Source organism: Rhinoraja longicauda, chromosome 8 (genome assembly GCF_053455715.1).
Source record: "Rhinoraja longicauda isolate Sanriku21f chromosome 8, sRhiLon1.1, whole genome shotgun sequence".
NCBI classification, from domain to species: Eukaryota; Metazoa; Chordata; class Chondrichthyes; order Rajiformes; family Arhynchobatidae; genus Rhinoraja; species Rhinoraja longicauda.
Window position 1 is genome coordinate 38,252,561 of NC_135960.1, and position 12,395 is coordinate 38,264,955.

Genomic DNA, 12,395 nt, shown 5'->3' on the forward strand with positions numbered 1-12,395 from the left:
TACCATTAAAATTTTCTGTGACTTGTGCCACAGTAGATCTTCTGTCAGTTTGGACCAGATGGGATAGCCTTCGTTGCCCTCGCACATCGATTAACCTTGGGCGTCCAACACCCTGTCGCCGGTTTGTGGTTTGCCCCTCCTCGGACCACTGTCGGTAGGTACTCACCACTGCTGACCAGGAGCACCCCACAAGCCTTGCCATTTCAGAGATGTTCTGACCCAGTCGTCTGGCCATAACAATTTGGCCCTGGTCAAAATCGCTCAGGTCTTTACTCCTGCCCATTTCTCTTGCATCCAACACATCAACTTCAAGAACTGACTGTTCACTTGCTGCCTAATATATCCCACCCCTTGACAGGTGCCATTGTAACAAGATAATCAATATTATTCACCTTCGCCTGTCAGTGGTCATAATGTTTTGGCTGATCGGTGTATACACACACACACATACACACGAAACAAACAATAGTAGTGCAATAATAATAATAATAATAATCTATTGTAGTTCAGAGCTTATTTGAGATTGTAGTGTTTAATAGCCTGGTGGCTGTAGGGAAGAAGCTGTTCCTGAACCTGGATGTTAGTTTCAGGCTCCTGTACCTTTCTCCCGATGGCAGGGGTGAAATGAGTGTGTGGCCAGGATGGTGTGGGTCTCGGATGAGGCTGGCTGCTGTTTTGAGGTAGTGGCTCTGAGAAATCCCTTCAATGGTGGTGAGGTTAGAGCCGGTGATGGACTGAGCATATATATGATCAGGAAGATATAAAATTTAAACCACGTACAATAACAGCACTATGATATGATGTTTTATGTATCCTTAAGGGAACATGACTAAGATTACGACACAAACCGGGAGGAATATACCTCTGATATTTTTCCTTCATTAGCTCAGAAGCATTGGTCAACAGAGCGCAGCCAAATCGTCAGAGCAGAGGTCTAATGTCAGATCTTGGAAGATTGGTTATTACTATTTTGATCTTAAAATTCCCATCCTTTCATTCCACACTCCAAAGACGTACAGGTATGTAGGTTAATTGGCGGGTAAATGTAAAAATTGTCCCTAGTGGGTGTAGGATAGTGTTAATATCTTATCATATCATATATATTCAGCCGGAAACAGGCCTTTTCGGCCCTCCAAGTCCTTGCCGCCCAGTGATCCCCGCACATTAACACTATTCTACACCCACTAGGGACAATTTTTTGTAATTACATTTTACCCAGCCAATTAACCTACATACCTGTACGTCTTTGGAGTGTGGGAGGAAACCGAAGATCTCGGAGAAAACCCACGCAGGTCACGGGGAGAACGTACAAACTCCTTACAGTGCAGCACCCGTAGTCAGGATCGAACCTGAGTCTCCGGCGCTGCATTCGCCGTACGGGGATCACTGGGCGGCACGGACTTGGAGGGCCGAAAAAGGCCTGTTTCCGGCTGTATATATATGATATGATGATAAATGGAATCTCTACACTACTCTTATTTTGATCTCCTCCATATCCCAGTTTTTCTATGCTCTGCATTGACAGCTGAGTCTTCACCCTCAGTCACCAATTCAGTCTCTAATCCTTTCTGCCTCTCCTGCTCTCTCTCCCCTCTCATTCACGCAGTCAATCTCTTTAAACAACCCTTTGGAAACATTGTCTCTATAAACATTGATCCTTTAATCTTCTACAACATATTAATTAGTTAATTGTTAATTTGTTAACATTCTAGGATCAAGACAATGCAATCTTCAACCATGCGTAAATTAACCCTATCAGCTCAAGTATCACAATGGCAAACATGTATAGATACAAGATTAAAAGGCACACTTGAAGTGCCTAGACCTCTCATCTCCAGAGTCTTGCAAGCCTATATATTTTAGTCTGCTTGAGCTAATTCTACCAATCGCTTTTATGGTTATTAATGATACCTACCACTATGAAAAGGAGAAGATTGTTATTGATGCTTGATGTACAAGTTGATCTCTCACAACAAATTATGCCGTTTGGCCTCATAGTTGCACTTCTGAACAAAATAGCCACATACTGTGCAGCGGTATGGGCCAGTTGCAGTCTGAACAACCTTGTTTTTATACCACTTAAATTCTCAAATATCTCTGCTTTATCCAAGTTTCGAACTGCTCACTCTCTAGAAAGTACTCTGATTTATAGTTCCTTGGGTCCAAACATTGGTGCTTGACATCAGGTGACCAGCTCGGTGAGTTACAAAGCAAAGGAATGAAGGGGACAGCATCAAACTCATAGTTTGGAGCAAGAGACAGGCATTGGCGTAGTCCCTTCAGAATAAATCACAACAGGGAAAGCATCAAGCACCCACCAGCTGCACACACTCCATCAGCGGCAGTCGCAAGGCCTGGTTACCGCAGAGGCTGACGACACAAGACGAAGTCTCTGGCGAGGCATCCAGCAGCGTGAGTACAGCCTCCATGCCCATCTTGCTGCTCTGAGGATGGAGAAAGGAGAAATATCACCAGGCAGCATGAGAAAACAACTAGAGGGAGAAACGATTCAAAAGTTAAGACTGGATAAGATAAACTGGGGTTTGAGCAGTTTCATATAGAGTGCAAATACCATCACAGCCATTTGGGCTGAATTACCCAACTAGTAGCAACATATTAATGGGCAATTGATTGCATACAATGACTATAACATTAATATTTATGAAACCTGGCAACCTTACACCTCAGCTTTAACCAATTCAAATATCAGCAACAAGAGTAAGGCATTTAAAGGACATTGTCTGATCTTCCATACCTTTGGGGATACTCTTGGGAAATAACTGTTCTGACAAACATACAACAGGGGAATTTCCAGCTTCCCAAGGAATATCACATCAGAGTTTTTTTTTCTCCAAACGGTATAAATATCTCTTATTGGTCAGATAACTTCACATTTGTTAATTTTTTTTAGCCATATACCAAAGTACATTTATATCTGTTTTACTGCATCTTTGTAATGAGTGAAATAAATACGGGAGCTTTTCTGAATTTACCTGACTTTATTTTGATTTGCTTTAAAACCAGATCTGAGAAATATTTTATCCAACTATGAAGTATGAAATATGTTATCATCAATGAATAGATACCTTAAATGAGAATGTACAAGGCATGATTAGTAAGTTCGCAGATAACACTAAGCATGTGGTAATGTAGAAAGAGTAGACAGAAACATAGAAAATAGGTGCAGGAGTAGGAGTAGGCAATTTGAGCCAGCACTGCCATTCAATACGATCATGGCTGATCATCTAAAATCAGTACCCCGTTCTAGCTTTTTCCCCATATCCCCTGATTCCCTTAGCCATAAGAGCTAAATCTAACTGTCTCTTGGAAACATCCAGTGAATTGGCCTCCATTGCCATCTGTGGCAGAGACTTCCACAGATTCATAACTCTCTGCGTGAAAACATTTTTCCTCATCTCAGTCCTATCCCTTATTCTTTAACTGTGACCCCTGGTTCTGGACTCCCCCAACATCAGGAACATTTTTCCTGTATCTACCCTGTCAAATCCTCTAAGAATTTTATGTGTTTCTATAAGATCCCCTCTCATCCTTCTAAATTCCAGTGAATGCAAGCCCAGTCGACCCATTCTTTCATCATGCGTTAGTCCCACCATCCTGGGAATTAACCTGGTGAACCTACGCTGCATTTCCTCAATAGCAATAATGTCCAAGATGGTTATCAAATATCACAGCAGATCTTGATCGGCTGGGCAAGTGGGCTGAGGAATGGCTAATGGATTTTAATGCAGATAACTGTGAAGTTTTGCATTTTGGGAAGTCAAACCAGGACAAGACCTTCGCAGTGATGGTAGGGTCTAGGGGTATGTGGTAGAGTAGAGGGAACTAAGAATACAGGTACATGTTTCCTTGAAAGTGGCATCACGGGCAGATAGGGTGGTAAAGAAGGCTCTTGGAACATTAGCCTTCATCAATAAGAGTATTGAGTACAGTAGAGTGTTCTGTTTCTGTTGTGCAAGATTTTGGGGAGGCTGCATTGAAGTATTGTATTCAGTTTTGGTCACAACTAGAAGCATATCATTAAGCTGGAAAGAGTATCGGGAAAATTTACAAGGATGGTGTCAGGACTCAAAGGCATGAGTTATAGGGAGCGATTGGGCAAGCTAAGACTTTATTCTTTGGAGCGCAAAACCAGAGGACATGGGTTTAAGGTGAGAGGTGAAAGATTTAATAGGAACCTAAGGAGCAACCTTTTCACTCAAGGAGTGGTGGGTATATGGAACAAGGTGCCAGATGAGGTAGTTGAGGCAGGTACTATAACAACATTTATCCAACTGCAGTTAGGAAATAGAACTTGAAGTTTCCCAACTAACATGTTCAGGGTGTTTGTAAGAGCCATTTGGGGAAGTCGCCTGGTGAAGGTGTTACTGGCCAATAACACTCAGAATAATTGCATTCACTCACCAGAATTCGATCGAACGCAGAAGGTGTTCCTCCTCGCTGGACATGCCCCAAGACAGTGACCCGTGTGTCAAATCCGAGGCGCTTGGAAACAAGCTGGGTAAAAAAATAAAACAGAAAAACAAAAATTACTTGGAGAGGAAGGGAAGGTGGATCCAAGAACCATGGAAAAGAGAGGTTATCCTCATAGATTACTACAAACTGAATCCATGTGCTAAACATCCATGAACTGGAACCTAATCATGTAGAATCCAGTCTCCACAGTCCTTCAAATAACTTGGCTGTTACCCCAAGAATTATATTAATTCTACAAACAATTCACTGGCCTTGTGTGTCAAGTAGTTAGGATCTGCATTCTTTTTGAAGTCCAATAATTAAAATGGCAAATGTACACAAGGACATTTCCCGGGAACAGTTTATTTTATGAAACCATTTCAATGATGCTCTCAATGCCTCTGATACTCTCATACCTACATCTTTTACATAGTTGGAGCTGATGGGATTTCCATGCCGGTCCATTGCTCCCTCTGCAAGGATGATGATGTTCAGTCTTGAACCTCTACTGCGACTCTGGAGAAAGGACACATTAGTTGGTTAATCAGACTTGGAAATTAGCTGGTATCACCCGTGGCTTAGTTGATAACATTCGCACATTCAAGACCATCATTATTCCAAAGCAGCCTATCAAACTACCAATGTGTCCTCAACAGTTTCTTAAAGTGTGTTCTACTCACATCGAACAACACATGCTAACCTTGGCAGTGATATTCCTGATGTCAGAAATGGATAATAGAACTAATCAATATTCAAACTTGATCAAGGTGTATTATTGGGTTTGTTCCCTGAAAAACAGGGTGGTCATAATTCAGACTTGCAGAAATTGCAAGAGACTCATCATCATCAAATGTCCAACTCTTGCATACCTCTCCAAGTCTCTGACACATAGAATCTTCCCAGCCATCCTCCGGAGGGGCCTCTGGGATGAAGAGCCAGTCGGCACCAGAAGCCAATGCAGACACCAGCGCAAGGTATCTAAAAAAAGATTGTGGCAAACAGTGAATGAAAAACTCTAGCTGATAATGCAACCATTATCACAAAAGCAAGCAGCACAATGAAAGGACATTCTTCTCAAAATGATCAATATATATTCGCTGCTCAACTTGCCTTAAACAGCATACTTTTTTCTCTTTCGTGCAAATCAAGCTTTCTCCTTACAATAGGTTATGCTTTTATGGATATTGCATGTTGTGATAATGAAGGCTACATTTTCAACACCTTGAGAGAATGGTTTCATTTGGTTGGGACAAGCAGATTTAATCTCCCCAACTCATTAATCGGGAACGCACGTCCAATGTTACTCTTTACAAACTTCAAATAAGAACAAAGATCAGAAAACATGTCAACCCATGATGAGTCTCTTGCACTTTGTGTATAACAAACTGGACACTGAGCAGCAGCTCTGCAGTAATAGCTCTTCATAGCTCAGGTCTCTTTGGAGTTCAGCAGATTTACTTGGGGATTGGAGTTAGGGTCAACAATCAGAATGTTTGCACAGGAGAAGACAAAATTACAAGTTATAGCAGTGAAACAAGTCATGAAGCTTACTGATGTACACTGGCAACTTCTTAGCCCATCAGAACTACCTTGTAATTCTTTCTCTCACATTCATTTGACTTCTTATTGAGTCCACATCACATGATTAGAAATTGTTCAGCCAGACCTGAACACACGTCTCGGCATCTGCATACAATGGCGTCTTGCGTTACTTGTGCATAGTGGTGGAAAGATTGGTGGATACAGGGCCGCGACGTGAACGCTTTTTCCTTGACCTCATTCATTTGACTAACCATTGATTAAATGTATTTAGTATTCACCATAACTACTCCTTGTAAATAATTTGTTTCTGCATTGTGTGCCTTACCATGTGTAAAGTGACCATCTCATTTCCTCTATCATAGACAATAGGTGCAGGAGGCCATTCGGCCCTTCGAGCCAGCACCACCATTCAATGTGATCATGGCTGATCATTCTCAATCAGTACTCCGTTCCTGCCTTCTCCCCATACCCCCTGACTTCGCTATCCTTAAGAGCTCTATCTAGCTCTCTCTTGAATGCATTCAGAGAATTGGCCTCCACTGCCTTCTGAGGCAGAGAATTCCACAGATTCACAACTCTCTGACTGAAAACGTTTTCCCTCATCTCCATTCTAAATGGCCTACCCCTTATTCTTAAACTGTGGCCCTTGTTCTGGACTCCCCCAACATTGGGAATATGTTTCCTGCCTCTAACGTGTCCAGCCCCTTAATAATCTTATACGTTTCGATAAGATCCCCTACCGTGGCAATACTTCCAAAGGACTTCGTGAGCTCTTAAATACTTTATGACATTGTTCTGAAAACTTGATGACTTCAATAATATTCTTGAATTATTGACTTTTAGATTGAGTATTGAAACACACAAAAAAATTGCCACTTACCCACAATGCCTGCCCATGACTTCAAGCACAAAGGTTCGTTGGTGACTGTGGAGTGAAAATAACTTTATTAGTGCAATACAAGTTAATTTACCAGTTTGAATCCTGCCTGTCAGGTGCAAGAGTCACGAGTAAAATCATTTCTCTGCCCAGTCATGGGTCAATTAATGCATGTCAAATAAACACATTTCAGCACATTATTAGCAATGTAGCTCAACCACATAAATGGCTATGGTGGGAATGGAGGCAACACACTGTCACATAGTATTGTGACAGTGTGTTGCCTTCATTCCCACCATAGCCATTTATGTGGTTTAAGGCCAATGTCAATTGAGGCCAATAAAGAGAATTTAAGTTCAAATCACAATGTGGAAGCATTTCAAGAAAGTTTGATTATTAGTAAAAACTGCGAAGCTGTTATATAGAAACATAACCTATAGCGAACGAACTGCTGTCCCCATCGGGTCTTGCTTATGCATACCAGTCCCCCAATAATGTGGTTCACTCTTAGGTTCTAAGAGTTCTCTTTCAATCCTGAGCTATCTTCAGCAAGTAATTCTTGAGGACAACAAAGTCATAAATACAGGGTGTCCCAGTTTGCCTGGAATCTAAGGGTGATGATTATTAAGGGGACTGGTATCATGCATTAGCCAGTCATTGGAGTCAATGATTTGTTCCTGCTGCATTATGTTTTTGTCTATGACAATATGACAATGTATCTAATTATTGCGAATGATTTTTTAAAAACACAGGGAGGACATTGCCCGGAAAATGGAAGATTAAGGCGCAATTGTACTAGATTTAAAAAACCCATATTTCCTCGTGAAGACTCAGAAAAATCCGTATACTCTAGTCCTTAGACGATTCCAGGGCTTGGTTTTGCACTGCCAAACTCGAAACAATTATATTCTGTTTGTATTTTCCCAGCTGTTTGAAATCAGCAAAGCCTCACTGCCTGGCTATAGAGAGAGCACTCTTAGACAGCGATGATTAGTATAATTGACCATTCATTTAGGCAGAGGCAAAAGAAAATATGATGATTCGAGTCCAACAATGGATCATTTATAGTTCCATTATATCATTGAGGCCTCAATGAAATCTTCAAATTCCTTCCCATGACCCTTGCTTTATTTGCCTATTACATTTTGATAGGAGATTTTCAAGAAACATGAACAGTAAAAGTTTTTCATTGACAAAGCTTTCACCTTCATTGATACAGAACTGCCCAATTCTGAGGATTTCCCCCATTAAGAATTTTTTTAATGTTTGAAACAGAATTGTAATAATGAATTTATTAATCCCCAACTCTTGCTGTTTATTCTTCAGTCCAAGAAACTTTATTTCTCTCATTCATGTTAACTTTCTGCATATCCTCCAGAATCCATAGAAAAATACAATTGTAGCAGGAACAGGCCATTCAGCTCTTTAAGCCTTCTCATCCATTTAATGCCCCCTTATGCCTGATCTGGTATCTCGATACCATATTCCTGATTTCTCTCCATAGCCTTTGATATCTTTTACATTTCAACATTTATCTTCTTCTTAAATATAACTATAATCAGTGATGATGTTTTTAGCCTCACACCCACAACATTGAACAGCAAGCTACAGTGTTGAAGCTCTGGATCACTGTTGGTAACTACAGAGTAGAAATCTTTATTTTTGAAGCGAGGTGCCGCTCATCAAGAAATCCAGAGTACGAGCAATCCATTTAAGTAACTGGGTCATGTAACATATTCAGTGCAGATGAATCTGCAAAGCAGGATGAGAGGAATTATTGTGCACGATCACTGCTGTACTATGTCATGAGTAAGCATTCGCCTAAACCGAGGATCAAGATTTTTCAGGCTCTGTGGGAGAAGTGTCTCTCATGGAATTCCTCATAGCCCATTTGGACATCGTTAACCTCCTCCATTCAGCTGGGAGGTGTGGTATTAAATGGAAGGGAAAGCTTAAAGAGCCAAATAGCTTGTTCATGGCCTGGGTAATGACTGGAGACAACTCACTGGCAAGCAGCTTCTTCCTTCTAGTCCTTTTACTCCTGCATTCCTTTCAGGTCTACCCCTTGCTCTTCATTCCGGATCTCCTTGCTGTTCTTCATCTGTCACCAACCGTTGGCTATCGTTTGCATGATTGAGCAGGATAAAGTGCCCTACAATGAGTCTCCACACTGCTGGGTGCATGGTGCAAGACACCCCTCTAATTTGCACAGCTAATGGAATTTCACATTGTGGAAATCTGTCTGGTAGGTTTGGAGGGTGCAGTGGTGTAAGCAGCCACAATGAGCAGCACTGGACTCCTGAGATCCATCCATCTGGGTTGTGTTGGCTGCTGAAAACAACCAGCAGTGCAGACCCCAATAGGAGGAGGGAGTCACATGTTCCCTAAAAACATGGCATTCTTCATGAGGAAATCCTCATGATCCACTATCAGCTGCACAATAGGAAGTGAAAGCCTCTTCTGTTGATGAAGTCAGGGCTAACAAGGAAGCGCTATGGGCAGGAGTGCAGTCAATGACTATCTGCACCAGTGTGAAGACAGCACTGCTGGCAAATCCCAGCACAATCTAAGGGAGATTGTTCCATGATGGTTTATATGTGGAGTCCAATTTATTTTGTTATAGTTGCAGAGATTGCACGAATAGTGACATCATTAAGTGTGCATTTGATGCTGGGAAAGTGAGCTGCTGTGAACCTCATTCTTAAACGTCAGACTCAATTTTGCCATTGGTGTGATTTCATATTGAAATTGTCACCAACGTGAGTTATTCCATGTAGAATCGAAATTGTTATGATGTGTTGTTATTTCCCAATGTTACACAGTCCAATTTCCAGGTACACAACTTCTAAGCAACAAATTGAGTATAGGATTATTAATAGGAAGGCGACTTCGCACTTTCAAAGCAGCCACAGCCAGGCATAAAAATAGCCTTTTCCCACGAGTGATAGTTCTACTCAATAACCAAAGTCTGTAGTTTATTTTTTGCTCTGGTTTATTTTCACCCACATGTTTAGACCGTAATGTTGTATCCTTATTGTTTTGATGTGTTTATGCTTTATTCTTAATTGTTAACTGTATGTCTGTGTTGTCATTTGTGAGCGGAGCAAGGCACATTCCTTGTATATGCACATACTTGGCCAATAAACTTATTCATTCATTCATTAAATTCTCAGTGTTTACAAATATATCCCCAATTAATTTCAACCAGCTGATTTATAGAAGCTGCCATAGATTGGCTGCACCAACAATGTTTTATTATTAGTGACAATTAATTTTGAATGTTCCATGCTTGAACTTAACAGAGATGGATTGATATCTGTGACATATAGAAATTAAAATATGGGATATAAAGTATTATACACTAACTCTACTGATCTGTGCTCAGAACCTGTAACCTCCTGGCACAGAGGTAAGGTGTGGGTCCAAGTCACAATGTAGCATGCCAGGGATTGAATGCACAAAATCCTGTCTGATATTTCGGCGCAGAACTGAGTACGTACTGCACTTTCTGAGGTACCACCTTTCAGATAGAATGCTCAGATGGTTGAAGATTTATTCAAAAGATGTCCCAGAAGTATTTGGAAGAACAGCAGGCAAGTTCTCCCCAGTGAACCCCCCAATATTGAAGCTTAACCAACTTCAGTAACATTAGTCATTAGTTATTTGTGAGACTAGGCTATAAGTAAATTGTTTGTTGCTTGTCCTATCTTACATCTGTGATAAACAATATTTAACTATTGTTAACAGATGTGCTGAGATTGCAAAAGCTTTAATAGAAATTCAACTTCTTTCAATACAAATGCAAGGAGGAAAAGGAGAGAGGAATAAAGAATGGAAGAGGCAGGGAGAGACACACATCCATAGAGGGGAGGGGAAAGGAAGAGAGAAAACAGAGAGAGAGAGAGAGGCCAAATATGCAAGTTGGTCAGCATTCCTCTGTTTGGGCCAAAGAGCTGTCTTTTGTGCTGTATAACTCTCCAACTCAACTAGGATCAGGATTTTGTTTGGAGGTACATGTGGGCAGAACTCGCACTCTAAATATTGGTGGGTTCCAGTAAGGAAACATGAACATCGTAGTTAGGGGAGAGTCATTGGAGAAAGCACCAGAAGCACAGTGTGTCTAAAGTTATTTGGCGTCTTCCAACACAAACCTCTGGTTATCACCTGGCTCAATCCTTGTCGGTTTATGGAGATTCACGATTTCCCTTTACTTCAGTGGAGCCTTTTGCCCAAAATAACTGCAGTAACATCAGGCAGATTGTATAGCATACAACTTCCCCCAAACCCTTGCCACTGGACGTGTTCAAAAGACCTACCTCTGTGCCGTGGTGGTTATGGCATCAATCACCTCCATGATCCTGTGAAGGGCAGAGTCTGTACCAATAGTCATGTCCGTTCCGCAGAAGTCATTATCAATTGATCCTACCATCCCAACAATGTTTAAGTGGGAATATTGTTGGGAAACCTCTTCAGTGATTTTACCTGAAAGACAAATAGGAAATACAAATTTATCTGATGCACAAATGTTGCTGTTTACTCATCAGGGACAGAGTTCAAATTTAGCAATTGCTTGGTTCCCAGATAAGGATTATCCTATAATTCAAAGGTATCACCTTTACTGGAAAAATAGAAAAGACAAGAAAATATCAGTCTTGTACATGCACCACAGAACGTTAATGCACAGATATGGCAGATAATTAGGAAGGCAAATGAAATGTTGGGCATTATTAGAAAGGAACTAGAGGACAGAAGTAACATATTGTTCCAGTTTCATGGGAACTTGTTGCAACTGTTGAACTTTATACAATTTTAGTCTGTTTACCAATACATGCTCTAGAGGGAATGATGTAAATATTCACTCCGCAGTTTCTGAGATGATGCACTGAGTAGACTAGTTGTACATTTGAAGGATGATCTGTGATCTCATTAAAACATACAACTTTCTTGGAGAGCTCAGAAGGGTAGAAACTGGCCAAGGAGTTTTGGACCGAGACCTATAATCTCAGAATTAAGAGTTTAATGAAGTACAATGAAGTATGGTGGGGAAAAATGCCTTTATCCAGAGGATTATCATGTTGAGTATATCCCAGGTACAAAACAACAAATGTTTGGATTCTACATGGAAATTAAGGGATGTAGAGGACAAATGGAAAATATATTTCAGTTGAGGTACAAAATGAGCCATAGTCTTAATGAATGGACTAAGGGTATATTTCTACTCTTATCTCATACATTCTTACGAAAAGATTCCTCACAGCAAGGACCTCCTCACTAATCACCAGGTTTCAGTTCAAGCTCAGTGCAACCATGTTGTTGTCACAAGAAAGAGCACAGAGAGAACTGAAGGAATGCAAGAACATAAGTGGGCCATTTCGCAAGGCAACAGGCCTGTTCTGCCATTCATCTAGATCATAGCTAGTCTGTGACCCAATTTGAAATACCTGCCCTTTTCCCATATCCATTAATGCCCTTCATTATCACCAATGTTAATCTCAGATTTAAA

General features: G+C 40.9%; 1 protein-coding gene across 1 annotated transcript in view; it reads right to left on the reverse strand.

Annotated features, from left to right (window-relative positions):
• The window catches only part of LOC144595867 (ATP-dependent 6-phosphofructokinase, liver type-like), a 51,408-nt gene that overhangs the window by 16,696 nt on the left and 22,317 nt on the right, over positions 1-12,395 (reverse strand). Inside the window, exons 5-10 of the mRNA XM_078403673.1 lie at positions 11,209-11,374; positions 6,896-6,940; positions 5,343-5,451; positions 4,894-4,989; positions 4,423-4,515; positions 2,319-2,444 (exon numbers count right to left, since the gene is read on the reverse strand). Of these exons, the coding sequence (XP_078259799.1) occupies positions 2,319-2,444; positions 4,423-4,515; positions 4,894-4,989; positions 5,343-5,451; positions 6,896-6,940; positions 11,209-11,374 (635 nt within the window). The remainder of the gene's footprint in view (positions 1-2,318; positions 2,445-4,422; positions 4,516-4,893; positions 4,990-5,342; positions 5,452-6,895; positions 6,941-11,208; positions 11,375-12,395) is intronic.